The sequence below is a fragment of the Oscarella lobularis genome, chromosome 2 (genome assembly GCF_947507565.1).
Source record: "Oscarella lobularis chromosome 2, ooOscLobu1.1, whole genome shotgun sequence".
NCBI lineage: Eukaryota > Metazoa > Porifera > Homoscleromorpha > Homosclerophorida > Oscarellidae > Oscarella > Oscarella lobularis.
In genome coordinates this window covers 591,855-614,394 of record NC_089176.1, presented here as the reverse complement: position 1 = coordinate 614,394, position 22,540 = coordinate 591,855, and the positions used below count along the sequence as shown (strand labels likewise).

General features: G+C 45.6%; 6 protein-coding genes and 1 long non-coding RNA gene across 10 annotated transcripts; 4 read left to right on the top strand and 3 right to left on the bottom strand.

Annotated features, from left to right (window-relative positions):
- The first annotated feature begins 2 nt into the window (after positions 1 to 2).
- On the top strand, positions 3 to 2,011 carry LOC136183521 (uncharacterized). The gene is made up of 2 exons (XM_065970185.1): positions 3 to 145; positions 194 to 2,011. The coding sequence occupies exons 1-2, from the start codon at positions 64 to 66 to the stop codon at positions 1,933 to 1,935; spliced, it is 1,824 nt and encodes a 607-aa protein (XP_065826257.1). The 5' UTR covers positions 3 to 63; the 3' UTR covers positions 1,936 to 2,011.
- On the bottom strand, positions 1,944 to 4,329 carry LOC136183523 (glutamyl-tRNA(Gln) amidotransferase subunit A, mitochondrial-like). The gene is made up of 11 exons (XM_065970187.1): positions 4,227 to 4,329; positions 4,013 to 4,175; positions 3,703 to 3,801; positions 3,560 to 3,656; positions 3,365 to 3,496; positions 3,137 to 3,312; positions 2,955 to 3,088; positions 2,709 to 2,901; positions 2,515 to 2,632; positions 2,249 to 2,457; positions 1,944 to 2,187 (listed from the first exon to the last, which is right to left on the bottom strand). Exons 1-11 carry the CDS (start codon positions 4,320 to 4,322, stop codon positions 2,021 to 2,023), a joined length of 1,584 nt encoding a protein of 527 aa, XP_065826259.1. The 5' UTR covers positions 4,323 to 4,329; the 3' UTR covers positions 1,944 to 2,020.
- Positions 4,330 to 6,558, bottom strand: LOC136183525 (selenocysteine lyase-like). Of its 2 annotated transcripts, none has more exons than XM_065970189.1 (14): positions 6,401 to 6,558; positions 6,216 to 6,347; positions 6,041 to 6,162; positions 5,925 to 5,996; positions 5,686 to 5,859; positions 5,570 to 5,639; positions 5,458 to 5,515; positions 5,323 to 5,406; positions 5,207 to 5,275; positions 5,056 to 5,162; positions 4,886 to 5,006; positions 4,732 to 4,831; positions 4,604 to 4,676; positions 4,330 to 4,554 (listed from the first exon to the last, which is right to left on the bottom strand). In XM_065970189.1, the coding sequence occupies exons 2-14, from the start codon at positions 6,218 to 6,220 to the stop codon at positions 4,413 to 4,415; spliced, it is 1,197 nt and encodes a 398-aa protein (XP_065826261.1). In that variant the 5' UTR covers positions 6,221 to 6,347; positions 6,401 to 6,558; the 3' UTR covers positions 4,330 to 4,412. The 2 variants fall into 2 exon arrangements, with proteins under 2 accessions (XP_065826261.1, XP_065826262.1); XM_065970190.1 differs by having other exon boundaries at positions 4,330 to 4,534.
- Positions 6,432 to 10,739, top strand: LOC136183520 (MAM and LDL-receptor class A domain-containing protein 1-like). Its single transcript, XM_065970183.1, has 13 exons — positions 6,432 to 6,762; positions 6,838 to 7,293; positions 7,345 to 7,824; positions 7,886 to 8,344; positions 8,394 to 8,843; positions 8,895 to 9,407; positions 9,516 to 9,942; positions 9,995 to 10,051; positions 10,108 to 10,182; positions 10,240 to 10,305; positions 10,354 to 10,419; positions 10,480 to 10,533; positions 10,584 to 10,739. The coding sequence occupies exons 1-13, from the start codon at positions 6,684 to 6,686 to the stop codon at positions 10,672 to 10,674; spliced, it is 3,273 nt and encodes a 1,090-aa protein (XP_065826255.1). The 5' UTR covers positions 6,432 to 6,683; the 3' UTR covers positions 10,675 to 10,739.
- An 84-nt stretch (positions 10,740 to 10,823) lies between these two features.
- LOC136183531 (uncharacterized) lies at positions 10,824 to 12,014 on the top strand. Of its 3 annotated transcripts, XR_010669185.1 has the most exons (4): positions 10,824 to 10,945; positions 11,050 to 11,509; positions 11,569 to 11,658; positions 11,734 to 12,014. It is a non-coding gene; the product is annotated as an uncharacterized lncRNA (long non-coding RNA). The 3 variants fall into 3 exon arrangements; XR_010669184.1 differs by having other exon boundaries at positions 11,569 to 12,014; XR_010669186.1 differs by having other exon boundaries at positions 10,832 to 10,945; positions 11,368 to 11,509; positions 11,569 to 12,014.
- Positions 10,951 to 17,883, bottom strand: LOC136183517 (uncharacterized). Its single transcript, XM_065970180.1, has 20 exons — positions 16,856 to 17,883; positions 16,756 to 16,797; positions 16,409 to 16,696; positions 15,877 to 16,066; positions 15,775 to 15,824; positions 15,431 to 15,721; positions 15,088 to 15,378; positions 14,744 to 15,037; positions 14,396 to 14,695; positions 13,771 to 14,346; positions 13,424 to 13,714; positions 13,074 to 13,370; positions 12,740 to 13,018; positions 12,307 to 12,678; positions 12,071 to 12,255; positions 11,912 to 12,016; positions 11,644 to 11,858; positions 11,545 to 11,585; positions 11,383 to 11,479; positions 10,951 to 11,327 (listed from the first exon to the last, which is right to left on the bottom strand). Exons 1-20 carry the CDS (start codon positions 16,896 to 16,898, stop codon positions 11,039 to 11,041), a joined length of 4,536 nt encoding a protein of 1,511 aa, XP_065826252.1. The 5' UTR covers positions 16,899 to 17,883; the 3' UTR covers positions 10,951 to 11,038.
- Positions 17,472 to 22,518, top strand: LOC136183519 (uncharacterized). Its single transcript, XM_065970182.1, has 17 exons — positions 17,472 to 18,128; positions 18,243 to 18,434; positions 18,492 to 19,484; positions 19,545 to 19,829; positions 19,879 to 20,025; positions 20,073 to 20,225; positions 20,284 to 20,399; positions 20,456 to 20,519; positions 20,570 to 20,695; positions 20,766 to 20,918; positions 20,981 to 21,124; positions 21,178 to 21,254; positions 21,306 to 21,408; positions 21,468 to 21,584; positions 21,650 to 21,802; positions 21,862 to 22,070; positions 22,121 to 22,518. Exons 1-17 carry the CDS (start codon positions 18,056 to 18,058, stop codon positions 22,319 to 22,321), a joined length of 3,306 nt encoding a protein of 1,101 aa, XP_065826254.1. The 5' UTR covers positions 17,472 to 18,055; the 3' UTR covers positions 22,322 to 22,518.
- Positions 22,519 to 22,540: the final 22 nt, after the last annotated feature.

Genomic DNA, 22,540 nt, shown 5'->3' with positions numbered 1-22,540 from the left:
TAGACCACCTGATTTTCCTCGCGTGAGCTCAGCTCTCTGCCCGAATCACTGAGCCCAGCAAGCATGGATAGCACTAAAACATTTGGCCAGTGGCAGCAAATAGATGCTGGCGATCAACCAGTAACAGATTTTGTCAATTCTAATGGTACGCAGTAACTTAGTAGACAAAAAGAAGTCGATTTCTTGTTTATAGAGGAAGGTGCTAGTTCCACGAAGTACACGTTAACGTTCATCACCATCTGCGTGCTTGCCGCTGTTGTTTCGCTTAGCTTTGCCTTATCGAGTTCCCTTGATTCCCAGCATACGAATAGCGACTTGTCTGACTACAGTGTAATGTACTGGCTTGGATTTGCGGCAATGACTTTGACAATTTTTTCACGAGGCGTGATTTACGTCGCTTCACGCATTTGGCAGGGTCGTGATGTAGAGTTGTGGAAGGAAGATAACGAGAGGTCAATGCAGCCAATGGACATAGCAGTTATGATCGTTCTGTTTATTCTCACTGCGGTCGCTGCTGCTGCAATTATAAGAACTATTGTGTTTATGGCACGTGCCATTGTCAAATGCAAATCCGAATCAAACGTTTCTGAATTTAGCAGCAGTACCACTGCTGCAGGATTTTGCTACAACTTAGCGTCACTGGTATTCTTCTTCGTTCTTTTGTATTTGTTTTTCACCAAATCTCGATATGATATATCTGATTCGAAAGGCTCTAAGGAGAAGGTGACGGCAATTTTTGTTGTTTCTATTTTTGCAGTGCTGTTTATCGGATTAGAGAAATTTTTGGACTACATAAAAGACGTGGGACTGCCTTTGAAGAGAACAGCAAATGTAAACTGCGGTATTAAAGAGAAAGAGCGTTATTTGAAAGTAGAGAAACGCTTGCGCCCCTTCTATATACAGTTGTGCGTTGTTCTGCTATTTTTCTTACTGGCGAAAGTAGCGAAGAGCAGCAAAAAATCGGGAGTACTTCATTTCTGGTCGACGACGCCACTGCAAAAGTTGAATCCATTGGGAGGAGAGAGCCAAATAAACTATGACTCACTCAAACCAGTTGTGAAACGATTCTTGTGCATTCTTTCTGTGGCACTTGGAGCTACTCTAGCCTGGAGTGGTGCTTTTATATCGGCTGAACTAATGGGAAGTACGGACTACTACGCTGGAACTAACCTAGCTGAATACATCCTTTCTTCTCTTTTATGCCTTCTTGGCTTCGGCATCTTGAAGAAGATTAAAGATACGGAGCCAAAGCAGGGCTTTGACGTTTTCATTGCTGTGGGCCTGATCTCCATTAGTTGCTTTCCAGTTGTTTACTGCTTTCTATCTATATACGCCAATTACACTTGTCTCCACCGCTCAGGCTGCAGTTTAGCCGTCGAGAATGTCTCGTCAAATGCCTCGTCGAATATACCTCTTCAAATAGCGTATTTTACGTCTAATTTGACGGCAGTTTCCGTTCAAGTTGTATTGGCGATTACCATTCGGAAGTTAGCGAAAGATCTGTGGTCCCTAAAGGTCCACACGACCATAGAACACGAGCGTATTCACATGGATGCAAAGACGTCAATCTATAGTTTCTACGTATACCCATTCATCATGGCTTACATGACATTCATCAACTTTGCGAGGTACCTGATCGATCTTGCTCTGGAAGGACCAATTTCTCGTGGAAGAACTGCAACGGCATTTCGAGCTGAGGCTTTTATTTATGGAAAGCCCTTGTGGGAATTCGCTGATCGAATGCTATTCTCTCTCTGCTCTCTTTTCCGTCTTCTTTCCTTTTTCGTGTTTTTACAAGGAACGATGAACGTCATGCTTTCGACATTTACGGAGTACTGGCGATCTAAAGAAAATGAAAACCCAAATGAGATACAAGGTGATAAACAGCAAAACGAAGACGAAAGGAGAGCATTGCTCACCAATCATTTCGAATAATTGACAAGCTTTATCGTTTCCTTAGATACTGTGATTTTGTAGCAATTTTTTTGTATGCATAATGAATAAATCATCAAAAACGTATTTAATTAAGTTCCTGACTACGAAAGTAGGTGAAACCGGCTTTCGCTTCGAGCACGCGTGATACCCTAAATATAATTTCGTCTCCAAAACGCCTCCCCATGACCTGTAATCCAATTGGAAGTTTATCACTTGATGATAATCCACATGGTATAGAAATACCAGTTGCTCCTATATAAAAAAGCCTCTTCTATTAGAGAATTGAGACCAGGGTACACTATGATGTTCTTGCCAGCCAAATTTGTTGGTGTCAGCATTAGACTGACTCCGTCCGACGATTCTTTTTCACGATCCGTCCCAGCATAGAACGCTTGACCGATAGATGAAAGACATAGAAGGACGTCGACTCCTTTGTCTTTACGCAGAACTTTATTGAAATCGTCATATATTAGCCGACGAGCTTTGGCAGCCAGCGTAAAGAATTTTCCGCTATCGTCACCTCTATAATGATTTAATTAAAAGTTTGACATAGTCTTGGAGTAATGTAAAATGATCTACCTTTCTGACAGGACAAAACTTCCGAAAGTTATTCGATCTCTCATGTGCTTGCCAAGGAGTTGTTCTCTGCAATGAGCAAAAGCTGTTGAAGATGCATCTGCAACCAGTGGTTGACCTCCTAAAGATAAGAACAAAGTAGGTAGACTAAAATCAGGAATATAGGCACTCCTATCCCAATCTCTCACTACACCCACCAAACGTGAGTCCGCTAAATTTCGACATGTTCGAAAAGGCCTCTCCGGAGCACACAGTTTCGTAGCACGCTACTGCCAAAGGTATAGACGGTAGCGATACCGGTACGACTTCGGCGCCCGCGTCCTGAAGCCAATCAGCTGCTTTCATCCAAAGTCGACGACCGTCATCACTCAATTCCTCGACGTAGAGTTCCTAGTTTTCAAACGGTGATGTGAGTGACGCACTGGAAGACGAGAGCTCTATACCTGAGGAATGCCGATCCGTACGCCCTCAAGAGGATAGTCGGCGTCTAGATCAACAGAAGCAAAAGCGGCGAGAGTGTCGAGACGAGGTCCACGAACGCTGGTCGCATCCAGCGGATCGTGGCCGCACATGACATCTATACCAAAATAAAAATCCAATCGGAAGCAAATTACAAACGAGCAACCTCCAAGTAAAGCTGCATCCTGCACGCTTCTCGCAAACACGGACGGACAATCGAGTGAACTGGCGAGCGGCACCAGACCAAATCGCGACGCTCGGCCATATGACGGCTGGTATCCGACGATGCCGCAATACGAGGCGGGCAGACGAACGGAACCACCGGTATCTGACCCGAGAGACCTACGAAGTGACAAGTGAGTGTTCAAAAAAAAACCACGGGTTGATTTCTAACCCGTAGCACATATTTGCTGCCACTGCAGCAACGCTTCCCCCCGAGCTTCCTCCCGGAACTGGCTCGCCAGGCAGGTCTTTCCGTCGCCACGGATTCAACGATGGACCCAAAAAGCTTCTTGACCCAGCATTTCTACACGCGCAAGAAAAAAAATATCAATTGAATTGAAACGTATAATCCGTTTCGCTTGTGTACCCGGTTCCAAATTCGTCCATGTTTGCTTTTCCCAGCAAAATTGCTCCTTCGTCGAGCCAACGCCGCACCACAGTGGCAGTATAGGATGGAGCGAAGTCTGGGAACGTGGTTATTAACAGGAGAAATTGACATCAGTCTCTTGCCTCGTAGCATGTTCGATGCGCAGGTCATGGGCATTTGCTCCACAGCATAATTATCCTTCACAATAACAGGAATGCCATCGAGACGACGTGGAGGCAAGCCTAGAAAGGAAACACAAGTCAACATTTTTTGCGTGCCAATCAAAAGTGTCATAATTTAATTAATTAATTAATTCTGCCCCGCCTTAAAACGTCGTCTTCCTCCGTTATTTTAATTAATTAATTAAATTAATTAAATAGCTAATTACGAATAACTCTTCGAGACGAAGGGCTTGAGAAAAGGCGCTCGTCTATCGATCTACGGCCGACTGACCCTGCTTTCGTCTCGCGTCCGCGGAGCGAGCTTGCTGGAGTGCAATTTCGGTCGAAATTTCGGAAATCGTCGCGTTGAGGTGTCGATTTTGTCGCATTTGATCGATGCACGCCTGCGTTATTTCGACCGAGCTCAAACGGCCGGCGTTCATTTCGACGAGAACCTAGATCGTTCGATGTCGTTTCAGTTCGGGTCCTTCAGACGTTTGCTTCACCTCGTGAAGTTTGAGAGAGCATACGCTACTCCTGCTGCTTCGACGCACTTGTCTCGACACTCGGATTCGATGGACGAAAGGCGAGAGACGACGCATGTTGCTGTTCTTACGGCAACAAATTTACTACATAGGAATTCATCACGTGATAGGGCTCAATAATTTGTAAAGCTCTACTAATGTTTATCTCTATTGTTTGGTAAGCGCAACTCGGATGTCTTCCACAACGCAATCAATGTCGTCCTGTGTCGTTTGGCGTCCCGTACTTAGTCTAAGCGCTCGCAGTGCAATGGCTTCTGGAACTCCAATAGCTGACAAAATAGGTGATGGTCTGATGCAAGTTTGAAAGAAAGAAAAAACATAGCGTGGTTACTATTTACCTGCTTGCCCCTTCGTGACATGCCGATCCATTGCTCGCAAGTGTGTGCTGTAGCGAAGCCAAAATTTGAGAACCTGCAGTTATAATAATACAAAAACGTAAATGAAAAAATTGAATTATCTAACTTACCGCCAAGTCTCGAGTCTACAAAAGATACGTTGCACGTGTTAGGTAAACGACGAGAAGTCAGAAAGCGACCGTTAAATTGCACCGAGCCCTCGAACGCTTCCTTTTGACGCAAAACATATGCAAGACGAGGCTATCGACATTTATGGCTACGCACCTCGAGGTTGCTCTCTAAATAATCTCGACTGTTGACCATCTTCCGTGAGTACTCGTCCAGATTTTTACAAACCAACTCTGCCGCTTTACCCAGACCTGCTATCATGCCTGTATTCTCCGTCCTGGACGCGTAAATGACGTCGTTTCTTTAATTAGCTTCCATTGTATTACCCCGGTCGAAAATTTCTCTCTTGTCCCCCTCCGTACAACATGGCATGAATGGGCGTATCTACGCCAGGATTCCTTGCGTATAGAGCACCCGTACGAGGACCATAGAACTGCAAAAAATCTTTCATTCAAACAACACGACTAACTGACTGACCTTATGACCAGCTATTGTGAGGTAATCAACTCCAAGATCTTCCACGTCAACAGGAATTTTTCCTATTGCCTAGAAGACGAGACGAGGCCAGCTGGAAAACGAAACAGTGTACATACTTGGGCTGCGTCTGTGTGAATCAGTATTCTTGTCTTTTGCTGTGTTGACCATTTTTTCACTGCAGAAGCAATTTCAGAAACAGGCTAGAGAGCATCAGCAATTTTTAAGGCCTATCACTGCAATAGTCTAATTACCTGAATGATGCCTGTCTCATTATTTGCCATCATTACGGACACAAGAACTGTATTTGGCCTGACAAGAGAAATGAAGAATCTCGCCTATGAACTACCACCACTGGGCGGGTACCTCAGCTCAGCAACGATATCCTCAGCGTGCACTGTTCCATCCTCGTGTGAAGCCAAAACAACGGACAAATCTGCATGCACATTTGACTAAAGAACGCGCACGAACGAATTCCATACCTATACAGCCCTTTTGCTTTAGTGCTTGTACACATAAGGCAACTGAATCGTGTTCAAGATTAGTAGTGACAACGTGCGGCAGGCGACCAAAGTCCCTTGAGCTGGAGTAGTACTCAACAGCCGAATGAATAGCCAGGTTATTAGACTCGGTCCCTCCAGACGTAAAGATGACGTCTGAAAAAAAAGAGTAAAATTGTAATCATCAACGTGGTTCATCTGAGACTATTTTTCATTAGAACCTCTCTCTGTAGAATTGATCATCTTTGACACCCAGTGTCTTGCATTGTCAATAACAACCTTGGCCTTTTTACCTGTCAATGCATTAGACATAGAAAGTTAATTCATTTTTCACAACCTTCGTTGTGTGAACTGCTCGGATTAGCCCAGCAATCGGCTAATGCACTGTAGATTGCACGAAGAACGTCCTCTGCCAGAGGCGTTGTAGCGTTGCAGTCGAGGTACACCTTGCGTTCGCGCCTTTCAAATAGCTACTAGCAATAAAACAGTGCAAAAAGGAAAGGTTGGCGTACGACATTCACGGAATCGGACGGTTGATGTGCTGAAGAGGCCCGTAGGTCGAGTCCCGTATCAAGAAAGAACAGGTAAAAGTACTGGTCTGCCGTTGAGTCTTGTTACTCTAGATAAATAGGCTGTGCTTTAGTCTACCAGGGAAAACCGTCACTGAGTAGCCGACACAAATCTCTGGTGTGCTCACCGCTTATGACCATAAATATGCTGTGTGTAGTAGACTATGGTCGTCGTTGGTGCACGTTCCTGTTCCTGCAGGCCTGTCGAAAACGAGACAGACTTGTGTACTCGCCTCGTACCAGGCCACGTGCTCAGGCTAATTAACTCGCCGTCTGAGTGACTCACTTCCCTTCTCCGTTGATATCCACGCGTAAAAGAGGCGTGGCCTTTCAGAAAAGCGTTCAAAAATCAATCTTGGTATACAGCAGTTTAAGTTGCGCCAATTGACACGACAAAAAGGGCACGCAGATATGGCGTGTTACGGACGTCATGGCGGCGTTGCTATATTGGTTTTGTTCTTCATGATTGCACCAGCTCGCGCTCTAATCGGTACTGTATATTAGTCAGAAGCACATCGAAATCATATTCCCTCGGACACGCAGTCAGTATCACATCTTTTCTTAGACTTGGCCAATTGCACTTTTGAAACGAGTACGTGCGGCTGGCAACCGAACGGTTCTCGAAACCACGACTGGAAAACGGGATCCAGCCTTATAAACTGGCTAGATCCGTACGGAGACCACACGTTCGAAATCTCAGGAAAGGGGCGGTACTTCGGGACGGTGGGACCCTCCTCCACCGGATGGGCGAGCGAGCTGGAAAGCGTTCTAATTCAGCCGTCGGACAACATCTGCGGACTACGATTTGCCTACTCAGTCGATTATCACGGACAATTAGAAGTGCAGCTGTATCCGTCTCGAACAACGATTGCTAAGATGAAACCAAGCTATCTGGAGTGGACGACGACTTTAGTGTCCCTCGAGATCGTTGAACCCTCTAACGTTTTGTTTGTCATGTCATATAGCACAAATTATGGAGGAGAAGCCGCTGTCGATGATGTCCAGTTTCTCTCCTGTAGATGTAAGATATTGTATTAACGTTCCGTTGTTCCATGAATTTACGTGTTTTTAGGGTGTACCTTTGAAGGAAATTTTTGCTCCTGGTCAACTGAAGTACAGCAGAGTTCAAAAAAGGTTCTTTGGAAGATTAGCCCTTTGTCGCCCTATCGTCCAGCAATCGATCACACGACTATGTCGAGCCAAGGCAGATACGTCTTTGTTGATGGATGGTCTAGTAGAGGAAAGGTAGCGCAGCTCGTCAGTCAAACCGTCAATGAGGACGATAATGTGTGTTTTGTCAAATTTGTCCTCTACATGTATAATGTCAAGTCGAGCGACTCTCTCAGTCTTTTTATCGTCGACAAGCAGAACAATACCATTAAGAGATTCGAGAACGTCTCAAGCATTCAAACAAACAACTGGCATCCAATAGAAATGGGGTCTCTCAATTCTCCTCCTTCACCTCAGTGGAGATTTGTAATTCAAGGCAACTTTGATGTCAATTCAAACGCAAGAGTAGCCTTGGACGACGTCGAATATCTGTCTTGTCCAAGTAATAAATCTTTGCATTCCTATCTCTATGATATCTTAACTGAAAGTCATTTTTTTCCTAGACATGGATCCTTGCACGTTCTCTTCTGGAACATGCTCTTGGAATTACGCAGAAAGAAATTGGCCGTTACCAATCAACATTCTGTCATGGCGCCTTCAACAAGACCCAAACAATCTCGCCCAGAACAAACTCGTAGCTGAGTTTACGTCGTCCGACATACCGTCAGACCAGCACACTGTTCAGTTAGAAAGTAGACTGATATACTCTGGCGACAATATCTGCTCTTTGAGACTCGTATACGAACTTGATTCCAGCTTGATATTTAGCAGTCTAAGAGTCAACGTGATTCATCCCAATGGAAGCGTCGTTTCTAGCTTTGTGACGGCAGGCAGCGGACGACGTTTTCAGAAAGAAGTCTTCTTCGACGTTTTTCCTGTGTCTGTTGCCATTTTCGCGGAGAGAGAAGGAAAAGAGATGGGCGTCATCACCCTACACAGTCTCCAGTATCTTCCCTGCACCTGTAACCGTTTTTGAGAAATGCTTTTAGTTCATTAATACGCGCTTTTTAGATTCCTCTTTTGAGGGCAAAGGCAGTAGCATATGGATTGATGCAGGACTTCCTGTTGGCTGGAAAAAGTCCGCTCCCTGTTTACAGTCTCAAGCCTGTCCCCCACTAGACCACACGGTCGGACTAAATCAACAAGGCTATTTTCTTCTGGCCGATTCAACGACGTCGTCGAATAAAACTGCTGCTGCTGGACTGGCGTTGTCGAGCAGGCTTTCGTCGAAATCGTGCGGAGTCCGAGGTTGGGTCTATATAGCTCGAGGCAAGGTTCGCGTGTCAATAAAGGAGCCAGACGGAAGTCAAACAATCGCGTTTTGGACATCAGCAAGGCGGTGGACGTACGAAGAATTGGCATTTATAAACCCGGTCAGAAAGTTAGAGATTGAAGTCACTCGTTCGACTGACGAAGATTTCTCCTTGGCTTTTGATGACATTGAACTAACCCCTTGCCCAGGTAAATGAAGAATGATTGCATATACACATTTCTAGGTTCCTTTTTTTGTAGATAAACAGCCGTGTTCATTTGAAAGGTCTTTCTGCGATTGGGTTGCGTCTACTAGCAGGTCAATGAATTCTACGTGGATACGCTGGAATGGTCTTGCTCCGGGTGATGTCAGGCAATTAGCACTGGACCACACGAAAAATTCGTCAAAAGGTCACTACGCCTACATGGCTTTACAAAGAGGTAAAGGTAATAAATTGGCTGTTTTGACCGGAATTCCTTTGGGAGGAACCATGAAGCCGTGTGGCATTAAGTTCTGGTACAGAATCGTTGCGAACGATCTTACTCCTGTTGCCTGGTTGGCGGTAGTTGAAGTTATAGACGGCAAAGAGATGAAAACATTGTGGAATATGACCAACGCAGCGAGTGGAAACGAGTGGCAAGAAGGAGATGCGACACTGAATGCGAAGGCTCCAGGGGTGACAACGCGAGTTGAATTTCGAGGCTTTACAAGAACAACGTCATCCGTAATTGCACTGGACGACGTTGGATACAGTTACAGTGACGAATGCAGAGGTAGGTTTAAGGGGAGACAGTCGTAATAGCAAACGCAAAACAGAAAAAAATCACATACATACAAGCCTCGCATAGTCGTACTAATTGAGCTCCCTTTGCCGCCTGTAGAAACAACACAAGCGACGGATTTCCAAACAACAACACAAGCACAAGCGACGGATTTCCAAACAACAACACAAGCACAAGCGACGGATTTCCAAACAACAACACAAGCACAAGCGACGGATTTCCAAACAACAACACAAGCACAAGCGACGGATTTCCAAACAACAACACAAGCACAAACGGCAACTATGCCAGCATCAGCAGAGACGAGCAAGAGCAACTCGCCTATTATTGGTGGAACAGAGACGAGCAAGAGCAACTCTCCTATTATTGGTGGAACAGAGACGAGCAACCCAACCATTAATGGCGGAACAGAGACGAGCAAGAGCAATCCAGCCATTATAGGCGGAGCAATCGGAGCTGTTTTGTTGGTATCGATTGCTGCGGTAGTCATAGTGATAGTACTCTACATGAGGAAGAAAAAGATCAGGTAGACGACCAAACTAGCTTTGTTCGGTTACATGATCGACGCTTTGGTACAGGTGGATGCCCAAAGTTTCAACGGCCTCTGGAACGACTAACGATTACGACGGTGTCAGGTTAGGCACCGTACCTACTACTGAACAAGCAAGATGTCTATAAATCACTATTATAGACAACGGCAAGGCGAGGCGTCGGAGGCGATCTACGCCGAACCAAAGCCTGCAGCCACCTCACCCAAAGGCAAAGGGTAGGAAAGATCGCTACGAATAAGAAATATTGAAGCTTTTAAATTGATTTTGCACAGAAAGGACAAAAAAGACGACGACGACATGACTGTAAACGTGACGTACCGAAATCCTCTTTTTGACAGGTCAGTTATTGATTTTCTAAAAAAAAGTGGGTATACTCTGGATAACAGGCAAACGAGCTTCGATTCTGTATCTAAGCCTCTTGAAGAGACCGTGTACGCGGAGCCATATCAGCGGTATTTAAGCTAAAAGACAATAAACTACAATGTGCAATGAGTAAGCTTCTTTGTATATAGTGACTCGGGGTCGAGAAGGGCCAGTGAGAACGCACTCTATTACATTCCACGAGCGTACTATAACGTTTAGTAATGCGCTTTGCCTACCCATATCTCTTTTTCAGAAAAAGCCAACGAAGTTCGGAGAATGCAATTTACGAAGAAAGCATTGCTGCTACCAATTCACCAAATCCAACTGCCACGTCGGATATTTAGTATATTTAGTCGGCACACGTAGCCTGCGCTCTACATTATACTTTCGGGGGAGCATTGTACTGTTATTCGTAGTTTTGTGACCATTATCTGTGCCGTGCTTTGATCGGCGCGCTCTGATCTCCCCATTCGCGCGCGCTTGTGGAAGTCCCGGCGTGAGATCGAGCCTCTGACGTCGGGGAGTTTCTCTCGCCGATCGCTGATTCTACATGTACTAGTATGTTACGGACGGACGTACAGACAAAAGGGGCGGACGAGCGACGATGATTTAAAGGTAAATACAAACGGGGGCCCCCAATTTCGGGAACCACCTCTTTTATTGACCTCCCTGCGCACAATATGGCTTGGCGCCCCACCTCATATGCCTTTACACATCAGATATTTGACGAAAAGTATACTCGTTTGCGTTTGCAACGACTTCGGCTTTCATTTCAAGTTCTTTCCTCGGAATTCCCAACGGAACACTTTCATCGTTTACATTTTGGATCCCGAAAGTGCCATCATCACGATTTCTGTCCTCTTCAACCGCGCATTCGAGATCTACGTATTTACCTGGGTGCTCGTATTCGAGTAGTGTAGAAAGCTGTTCAGCGAGAGACTGAAATGGGGGTCGCTTCTCCGATTCTTCTCTCCAGCATTGCTCCATGAGCTCGTATCTAGATAGATGCACGCGGAATATAGAAGTGTTTTTTTTAGATACCAAAGGCGTACAGTTTATCTGTGCAGTATTCGGGCTTTTCCAAACGATGTCCCTTTATGAGTTCGCCGAGAAGTGTCGAAGTTGGAACTGCCGTGTACGGAAATGCTCCTGTACGTATCACAGAGAAATTCGCACATCGTGAGTGCTCTCGCTCATTCATTGGATTTACTCACCCAAAGTGCAAATTTCCCACATAGTCACGCCAAACGACCACCTAAACAATCCTCATCAACGGAAACAGATCCACTACAGTAGAAGTATCGTCGACTTACACGTCAGTGAGTTCGGTAAACTCGTGATTTCTGATGGCTTCGATTGCCATCCAGCGGATTGGAAGAAGCGATGCGTTTTTTTGAGTGTAGATTCCGTCAGAGTAGACTGCTCTTGTCAGGCCAAAGTCAGAGACCTTTAGCATCTTATCGCCGGTGATGAGGACATTTCGACTGGCCAGGTCACGATGAACAAAGTCTTTAGCCGCAAGATATTCCTTACAGAGATCCAATAAGATTAGGTTAGGTAGGCGACGCAGTTTCCATTTACCATTCCTGACGCTATCTGCCATGAAAAGGACAGAAAATCCTTCTGACTCATATACCCTTTTGCCTCGTTCTTATTCATTTCGAATTCTTCTTGTTTAGCATTACTCTGTCCAGAAGACAAGTGTTACTATAGAAAAATTTAGTTCATGACTAAGTTTACAACGAATTGACATTTTCTCAAGTAGGCAAGCAAATTGCCGCCGGAACAGTACTCCACAATGAGGCAGACTGGATTGCACACGGTAATGCATCCCAGAAGACTGACGATATGCTTATGCTGGCCAATTTTCTTCATAAGAGCTATCTCCTTGAGCAGTTCTCGTTGCTCGAGAAATGTACCGCATTCTGAGAAGAGGCCTTTATAGCTAATTCATCTTTGGTTTTTTTATTACCTACCCTTCAACATTTTGCAAGCAACGACGGCCCTTTTATTAGCCTCGGAATATGGAGATCTCCCACTTTTCCTCTTGGAATATACAGACTTGAACGAACAGGGTTCTGACTTCACTCGACCTTTTAGCACAATGCCAAAATAGCCCTCTCCCAGTTTTTCCAATAATACTAAATTCTGTGGCGAAACTTCCCATTTATCGCGAACATGTCCGAAATATTTTGACTCAATTTTTGGCGGCTGATACGAACTAAGTGTCAAATGAGTTCTTAGCCGCCGCTGTCGTTTTTTACGACGTTGCCGCAGGAAAAACCAAACAGCCAGTACAAATATTGAAACTAGGAGTGGAGCTACAATTTTAGGCCACAGAGATGACGCTAAAGAACAAGGGGTAATTATAACAAAAACCCAAAATTATGCTCTCGTACACCAACTTACAATGTACATGTAAATGCTCCTCTGAGGTTTCGAGCTTTATCCAGCTCGAAAATGGACATAGCAACATGTTCGTATTGTTGCCGCCTTTACAGGAAACGTTGTAAATTCCAACTTGCGTCTTTTTTGCCTGCACCACGTGCAAGTCTTCAAAGCCCAACTTTTGACACACGAAAGTAGCTGTCTTTAAGTTCCACGACGTGTTGCATGCAACGTGCCAAGCGTCGTCGTAAAAAATTTCTACTTTTGAGGAAGCGTGTAGTTCCACTCTTCTGATTTGACCTACAAAGATTTTATATGTAACATATATATATAAGCTATTTCGCCAACGTCTTACTGCATGCTACTCCAGCCTCTTCGTCGCCTGATTCTGTTTTTGCCAAAGCGCTGAACAAACAAGTGAACTTTTTGCTGTTTCGGCTGCGGCACGACGTCGCGTTGATTAGAGGTAGTAATTTTGATGAGCGTTTAAACTTTAGGACTTTGTTAGCACTGGGAAAGCCTAAATGTTGACAGACGGCGTCGGCGTCCGACAGTGTCCACGAAATACTTGAAATTCGGTTCCACTTTCCGCCGTGGTAGATCTCTATTCGACCTTTGTGAGAGTACGGTCCTTTCTGCAATCTCACAGGATCTATAACGATATATAAATGCAAGAAACAAGCGGTTTATAAAGATTAAAATTACTGCAAATGACTCCAGCATTTTGATTACATTGGCCATCATTTTCTGTCATAAGACTGCAATCAAATATAGTGCTATCGCCGTCTTCACAGTTGATAGCTCCTAATGCACTTCTTTCTTCGCTTGGCGAGTGCATGGATATTGATAGAGCATTGGGAAATCCCAGCTGACGACAAACGACATTACCCTCTGTCATGTTCCAGGAATTTCCGCAAATTGTCCTCCAAGCACTGTCATAATAAACTTCGACTCGCCCATCGTAACCATTTACGCTCTCATCAAGTCTCACGCGACCTGAAAAAACACCGTTAATTCAGTGTAGTTCTTTAAGTAAAAATTCTTATCCTAACGGCAATCAACGGCAGCCTTGGTATTCGTCAAACACGCTGATACGTTGGATAAGCAGTTGGACTGAGTTTCGTTGCAGTTCTTCCAGTCGATCTTGGTTAGACCGCTCTCATCGGTTACGACACTGGATGTTCTAAAAGCATGAGGGAATCCAAGACTCTGGCAGATGAAGTCCCCATCTGCCATGGTCCACGAGTCGCCGCAAACAGGCACCCATTTTTCGTCAATAAAAACTTCGACGTCGCCTTCGTTGTCGTCTTCTCCCTCAACCAATCTTATTCTGCTGCACTCTACGCCAAACATAGGTTGAACTAGGAGGGCCACACTAGGCGATATATCCATGTCGCACGATAGTATGTCTCTGTGGGATTCTGTGCACTGCACTATTACTGTTTTTGCACCAACTTTTGGAGGGAAGTTTTTGTTAGTGTCGAGTACCGCTGAAAATCCGAGATGCTGGCAAACCAATTTTTTAGCTCGCGGGGAGAAGTAAGATACCAAAAGGTGCCATTCGTTGTTGAGAAAAATTTCGACTCGACCTTCGTACGATCCTTTGCCGCTAGCAAGTCGAAATCGATCTACAATAGCTCAATGTCTATATCTATAAAACTTCTTATTTAATCTTACCGCATCTAACTCCAACGTCAGAATCGTGTTTACAATTGTGCAGGTTCCAGCCAGAAAACGGACAAGATAAAATGCTGGTGTCGTTGTCTCGACATTCGACGTCAGCCATCCATATTCGACCACTGCCAGAATTGAATCTAAGAGCGCCAAGTCCTCTGGGAAATCCCAGCTGACGGCACACGACGTCGACGTTCGCTTGATTCCAGTTCGTTTCTCCGCACACTGTTCCCCATTCTCCGTCGCGGTATACTTCTACTCGTCCTTCGCTTGGATTTGAGCCTCCTGACAGTCTTACCATGTCTGTACATTATTTTTTACACACGAGAATAATTTCTATGATAAACTTACTGCCACAATCAACTCCGACGTCTTGGGCGCAGCGTTCGTTGCTCCAACCATCCGAAGGACAGTCAAAAATGGTAGAATCGTTAGATCTGCACGATAAACCGTGTAGAAATATCGTACTCATTCCGGGTCCGAAATCTCTGACGACTCTGGCATTTTGGTAGCCCATTTGCCGGCAAACGATGACGGCAGCAGTCATGTCGAACGAACTGTTGCAGACTGTTCCCCATTCTCCGTTGTGAAAAATTTCGACTCGTCCGTTACTTTCATCCGACCCTCCTGACAAGCGAATGCGACCTATAGATTCTTATTTCGAATAAAGAAGAAGAACCTAGAAATTTATATACTGCATTCAACGGCGGCAGATAGAATTGGACCGGTGCCTTCGGCCTCTTCCGAAGTATACTGCGAGAGACACGAAAAAATGCTTCTGTCGGTGTCACGACAAAAGATTTTGCTGATCCAAACTTGTATCAATGTCGTACTCAGCGACACCGAAACAGCTTTAGGGAAACCCAGCTGACGGCAGATGACGCTGCCGGCGGTATCGTCCCAGGTGGTTGCACTAATTCCACCCCATTCTCCCATGTAGTACACTTCGACGATCCCTTTGTAGCCCTCGCTCAATCGTACGCGATCTAAAAAAAAATTGGGCGCGTTGTTTTTGAAGAGTGAGCGGCTTGAACTCACCACACACTACACCAGCAACGCTGCTAGGGTCGCACGAACCATTTCTCCAGCCGTCATCAGAGCAGGAGGAAATGCTTGCGTCAGCGACTTTACAAAGTACATTGTCTAGCCACTGGGTCGAACTGCTATCTGACTGAGCGTTTATTGTATCCAATGCTCGGGGAAATCCCAGCGTTTTGCACACTACATTGGCAGCTATTTTGTTCCAAGAACTGCAGCAAATGCCACCCCACGATCCCCTGTAGTAGAGTTCAACTTGACCTTGATATGCTCCGGATAGACGCAAATAGTCTAATTTGGGCACCCAATAAGCAATTTATATAAAAAAAAGGTCAATTACTTACTTCCGCACACAATTCCAACGTCATCCAAGTGACTGCAGTTCTGTTCATTTCTATATTGTTAGTGGTTATCAGATTAGCTATTGGAAATTATGCTCGCGAAACCTCCAAATTGTTCCATTTCCGGGTCCCAAATGACCGGTTGCAATGGCTCTCTGATAGCCCAAAAGATTACAAGAAATTTCTGAACTTCGTATGCTCCACGACGTTTTGCACACGGTCATCCATTCGCTGTTGAAGAATACTTCAACTCGCCCGGCCATGGGACCCCATCCTCCGGATAATCGAATTGGAACTACATCAGAGCAAACCATACTGTGTGTGGGTGCGGAAGGATGGAAAGTGGTCAATTGCATTAGAAATCGTTTTCATCATGCACATGTATGTGCACTCTAATGTATTTCCTTTAGGAAGTACTGTCTAGTATTGACTCATGGGCTCTTCTCTCTTTTTGAAAGTTTCTCGTCAGGTTCAAACTGCAGTTTAATTAGCAGTGGTCACCATAACGGTTACTACGGTCACGCAACTGCGGATCAAGCGCGGGCGCACTAGACTTTCAAAACAGATTCCCTACCTATACCATTCCACGAGGTTGCCTCCCCTGCGAGCGTTTAGCAACGCCGAAGCCTAGGCTTACCACATTCTACGAGCACCACAGCTTGACAGAAGTGCTTTGCCCAACCCTTGGAAGGGCACGTCAAGAGGCTTTTGTCCGAGTCTCTGCACGTCACTTCGTCGAGCCAAACCAACTGGTCGAGAGCGAGTGCTTGGGATGTTTTGTGAGCTTTTGGAAAGCCTAGTTCTCGGCAAACGACATTTGCGTTCATCATGTTCCATTGCCTGCTGCAGACGTATCCCCACGATCCGTTGTGGAAAACTTGGACGAACCCTCGGCCGTGTTCAGGCGACGACAACCTTACAAGGCCTAGAAATTAGAGCCACTTACTGTCTGTCTAACAACAAGAAAGCAAAACGTGACAGGACCTCCATGGGATGAGGAGGAAACAGTTCGACAAAGCCCAAGGTCTATAGAAGCGAGTGGCTACTATATCAACTCGTGAAGACATTTGACTAGTGTACGCACTGAAAACTGTGGTCAAGAGCAGAAAAAAAGAGGACTTCATCATTTGGGTCGCGCGGCGAGTCCTTTGAGAGATCGTGACAGACTGCGGAAGAACTTTGACGCTCTAGCGTTTTCAGAGCGAGCGATTACGATAAGATAACAGAATAATGAAAATTGTGAAATCTAATCAGGAAGAGGGCAGATGTTTTTCAAGCTGCTCTGACGTACGTCGGAAGCCGCGCGTCGCGGCATGTGCATGTCGCGCCGGTGGTAAAAATAATCCATTAGACCTAGTCTACTTGTATGTACAGCTATGAAGAACCTAATAGGCTACGGTCTAATGGATTATTTTTACCACCTACCGCCGGGTGCTCACGTGCCGATGGCAAGTTGCGGCGCACGCGTGGTCGCTTGCTCGCTGCGCCGCCGTACCCAATCCGGAAGTCACGATTCGCCGTGGGCCCACGTCTAGCGCCGGTTTTAGTCGCCGCGGCGGGTTCGACCACACGCAGCGCGCACTCGCTCGCCTTGTGGTCACCAGCGCCACAGCACTCGGGGGACAGCACGTGTGTGAGACCTGCATAAAAGATCACCAGCAAAAGAGATCATGACGTCATCGTTACGTAGAGCTACGTAGAGATGACGTCGCATGTCTCTCATAATTTTTTGCCTTTTTATGCTGTCCGGCGGCACTGGCGCTTCTAGCTAGCTGCTTACCATTCCTACGCTTAGGTTTTCCTAGCGAGTACGGTTGCCCGGTGATCTTTTATACCGGTGATCTTTTATACCGCCGGCAAAAAAGACCACTCGCATAAAAGATCAACAGTGCACAACTGCTTCAAAGAGACAGGAGCGATTTGCATTTAACTTCTTTTCATTCCGTATACTGATTTACAGAGGGTGGAAGCAAAACTCAGAAATTGGACAAGCTTCGTGCGGATGTACATTGTACAGGTAAGCTTGTGCTTGTGTCCGGTTCCTGTTGTTAGGAATATTTGCCTCTATATACCCAGACACCGGACACAAGCATTTACCTACGTCCGCGAACCTTCTACCCTCTGTAATTCAGTAATACGGAATGAAAAGAACTTAACCTAATTATTCAACTTCCTTTCTGGGGAACCGGAGTTTCTCCTGAATCCCCACTTTCTCATTGGCCAATCTACAGGTGCTTAGATCCGTGCACAGAAACCAATCGGCCATTACAGAACAGACTGAAAGATGCGGTTCCTGCTTTTGCTCAGCCTGTGCGCCTTCGCTGCAGCCTCTCCAAGTCACAAAAGATCCAAACGAGGTACGAGAGCAATACGATGTAGAGAAGGCGAAATGCTCTCGCGTTCCTTGCTTGCTTTCATGATGTCGAAACATTTTCCTGTTCTAACGTTGCATCTATCTTTTTTTTCTTCAGCGCCTGTCGACGGCGGTTGGAGCGCGTGGAAAGCGACGCCCTACTGCTCGAAATCGTGCGGAACCGGCGGCGTTATCCTCGAAAAACGAAACTGCACGAATCCGGCACCGAGTTCGGGCGGCCGAAAGTGCGCGGGACCGGACACGCGTCCGACGACGACGAAATGCAACGAACGTCACTGCCCATTCGAAGGCAAATAAAATATAATAAATAATAAATAATAAATAATGCGATATTGTTGTCTCGTAGGTTACGCCGACGCTCTAGCAATGATGAATCGTCAAGATCTTCTCCCATCGTACACGTCCTCGTTTCAGACTCTATTGGTCGTGAATACGTCGGCGCCTCAGCCGTCGTACGGAACGTGCACGATGACGGGAGATCCACACGTGATGACGTTCGACGACTCGCACTACTCGTTCTACGGCGCCTGCATTTACTACGCCGTCTACGACAACGTGCGCAGTCTGAAATATCCGCGATTCAATATACAAATTGAAACGGTGAAGTGCGGCGACGACAGGTCGTGCATTTCGGGGACGATCATCAACGTTTTTCCGTGTGCGAACGGTACGAATGGCGCGGTGACGCCGACGGTTATTAAAATGGACGCGTTGCACGGCGGGGTCACGATTAACGGCAACGACGTGACCGGTAATCTGCCCGAGTTGATCGAAGACGCGCGAGTGATCGTTCAGAGCGATGGTCACGTTATTACGACGACGTGCCACTGCGACTACAGTTTCGCCATACGCGGGCCGTACAACATCGAAATTCTAGCGGGAAGCTCCGTCAAGAATCAGACTGTGGGACTGTGCGGAAAATGGAACGACGACAAGAGCGACGATTTCACTCTCATCAACGGGACGACATTGCCGTGGATAGATAATCCCTCAAATGATCAGACCGTGCTGATGTTCACCGAGTCCTATCAACTTCCGAGTCACTCGGCGACGTGCGCGGGGCCGTCGACGCTGACGGCGTGCAAGACGCCCTACCACGATACTTCTCGCTACTGCGACGTTTTTCGACGCGGCGCGATGTACCAGTGCAATGCGGATTCGTCCAGCTTCTTCTACGTCGATCCCACGCCTGTGAGTCGCGAGTGTTACGTAGACGTTTGCATGGAGCCGGACGACGACAGCAAGGCGAAACGTGCCTGTGTTTATTACGTGAAGTATGCGACGCAGTGTCGTTCCAAGGGATTTTCGAAGATAGACCTGACTGGATATCAGGGATGCGGTGAGAAAAAATCTATTTTTTTCTGACACGTATTTATGAAGAGTTCTTTTTTTCGTATAGTACCCCCTAACGTGTCTGTGACGCCTCACTCTGAGAGTGTTTGGGCGGGATGCCCCGCTTCGTTTAAGTGCACTGTGACGGGCTGGCCAATTCCGACGATCCAGTGGACTCACGACGGCAAAGACGTCGATACAGGATCGCGAAAGAATTTCACTTACAGTGCAGATAGAAGAGAGTCTACGCTCAGAATTCCCCACGCCTACGTCACCGATCAGGGAACGTACACGTACTCGGCTGACAATTTCGTCGGAGAGGCGCCGGACTCGGTGCAACTTACAGTTACACGTAAGTCCGCCGTCAATGAACTAACAATTTTTAATGAATCGGCATTTAGGGGCATCTTTTGGCGTTTCTACTACTTCAACTTTTCTTGTTGGATCAAAGGTTTCCGTGGCAGTTAGCAAAAGTCCAGCAAACAATCCTGCTACAACGGTCCGACTCGACTTGATCGATTCAAAAGACTGCGTGGTTACAACACTCGGTACGTTTTCAAAACAATAAATAATCGTCGTGACTCGTTTTACGTAGTGCAAAGTACTTCGAGTTCCGGTCACGTTCTCATTCCTTTGAAGACGTTGCCTAAGGGGGCTGCGTTTGGAGTCAAGTATCGAATCAGAGCCTCTTGGACCATGTCCGGATGCACTCCTTTTGTTGGATACTCTGACGAAGTTGAGTTCGTTCGTAAGTCGGCGTTTCGTGCACTATTTAGTTATTGATTCACTTATTCGATTTAATTAAGGCGGTGTCATCGATGTCACAATTCCGGTTAAACTTATTGACCCGCTCATTGTTTACTACGGTACGGAAGCTGCACTGGCTTGGGACTACGACTCATCGTTGACGCTCTCGTTGAATGTAAGACTACGGCTCTGGCTGCCAGAGTTCGTTTCAGTAATCAATTTTTCTTTTAGTTGGACGTGGACTTGTATTACAAGAATGGAACGTTTTACGGAAGATTATTTCCGAACGTAGTTGGTGAGTTTTTGAGAAGACATTGTCTTGATATCTCACTATAGTTTTCTTAGCTAAAGACAAGCAACTGAACTGGTGGGTCGGACAGGGACATCATCCAAGCCCGGGTGAATATTATCTCTTTCTAAACGACCCGCAAACGGGAGCTCAAGGAAAAAGCAACGTTTTTACTATAACCCGTAAATTAGATATTTACTTTTTTATCTAAAGATTTGGTGCCAAATGACGTTTGTTTTCTTTGTTGTCTAGACGCTGATCTATCCATTGTGACGCCCGATGCTGTGACGTTTGGAACGAACACGAGCGTCTTTGTCAAAGTAGAACCGGACTACGTCAAGCCAGTTCCGCTTCAGTACTATCTGATGGACGAAAAATGCGAAAATGTCATTTATAATTTGACGAGTACAGAAAATTTTTTCGTAAAGTAGCTAAACTATTGAGACTAATTACGTTAATGTCTTTAGACAATATCACCGGCTTTCTGCATGCAACTTGGAGCCTGCCTAAGGCTATCAAAGGCACATCTGGCGGCTTATTCCGCCTTCGAGCCCAATCAGGAAAGCCCAGCTATTTGTCATCGTGCAGTGACACTAGATTTCGATTCAGACGTAAGTAAAAGAGTTCTAACATTTTTTGGGTGAAAATATTCTACTTGGTACAGATGGTGCTATTACGGTTAACATCGTCGCCAAGTCGTCAGCCGTCTGCGTGAATCAGGATTACACTATCACTTACATTGTAAGAAATAGTATTTTTAAAGTCTATAGATTTTTAAACGGTGGGTGTTAGGCTGAAGACAATTTAGTCTACCTAAAGTTTGTCAGAGTCGGTTTGGTGTGCACATCTGGGAAGTGGGTCATTGCTAGGAATGTTCCTAAAGCGCAAGGCAAAGGTAAAAGCGAAATCTGCCGACATTGCTTCACTCGCAAGAATTTTCTTTCTCCTCGACAGTCACGTGGAATGTTGGCAAGGAGTCGGCAACGCCAATTGAAGCCGGCGACGTTTGCACGGCGTTCGTCGAAGACGAGGGGTACACAGGAGCATCGGGTTTGAGTCAAAATGTCACGGGTAAACTACATATAGTCAATGTTCTTTATTAATTAATTTTCACCCTATTTGTTCTCATTTTTCAGTTGCGAAGATTTGTGTTGTCGCTGATCCGACGTTTAGCGCGAAGAAACCAGCAGCTATTGGGGTATCTGGTCTATCAGATACTAAGAACTCGAGTGTTCAAATTGTGGCGTCAGAAGAACCGTACACTCTTTTGCACACTGTAGACACTAAAGGTATAGTATAGATAAATTATAATTCATTTTATTCATTAATTCATTTATTTATTTGTTAGACTTGGTCTACGGCGATAATCTTATTACGTGGCAGCACCCTGTTGCTCCGCCTAAATCTAAAGCTGGTGGCTCTTACTTTAGGATAAGAGTAGAAGATACTGTCACGGGAGGTTATGGACTAAGTGAAAAAATTGAATTTTCCACTGAAGTGGTCGACAAACTTTCCTCGAAAACAAATAAAAATGTTTCAGACTCTTTCATAGTTAAGGTATTAAATTTTAGGCGATTGAACTCAGGTTCTATTTTTAACATGAGTAGAATGATGGTGGTGGTGGACAGCAGCAGTCAAAAACCGGAGATTCTCGTGCTGGAATGATCGCTGGCGTCGTCATAGGATCAATCGTGGGAATCGTTCTCGTTGTGGCGGTAATAATGAAAGTCAAGAGGCGGCGGCCTAAGGGCCAACGCCTTCTAGACGAAAGTACATCCAACGCCACACACGGTGAAACGATTAGCTAGCAAGAGAGTACGACCAGCTCTCTTGCTGTGCTACATGCTAAAAACAGCTCAGGGGTAGCCTCGATTCATACTGTACATTACTGAATGCTCTGTTTTGCCTTTGCTCATTTATCACACTTTTTTGACGTCAGCACAACGTTTTTCCGTATTTATACGAAAGTCTTTCTAAGTCAAAAATATTACCTTAATCAAACAAACAGTCTTCCTTTATTGAACGAA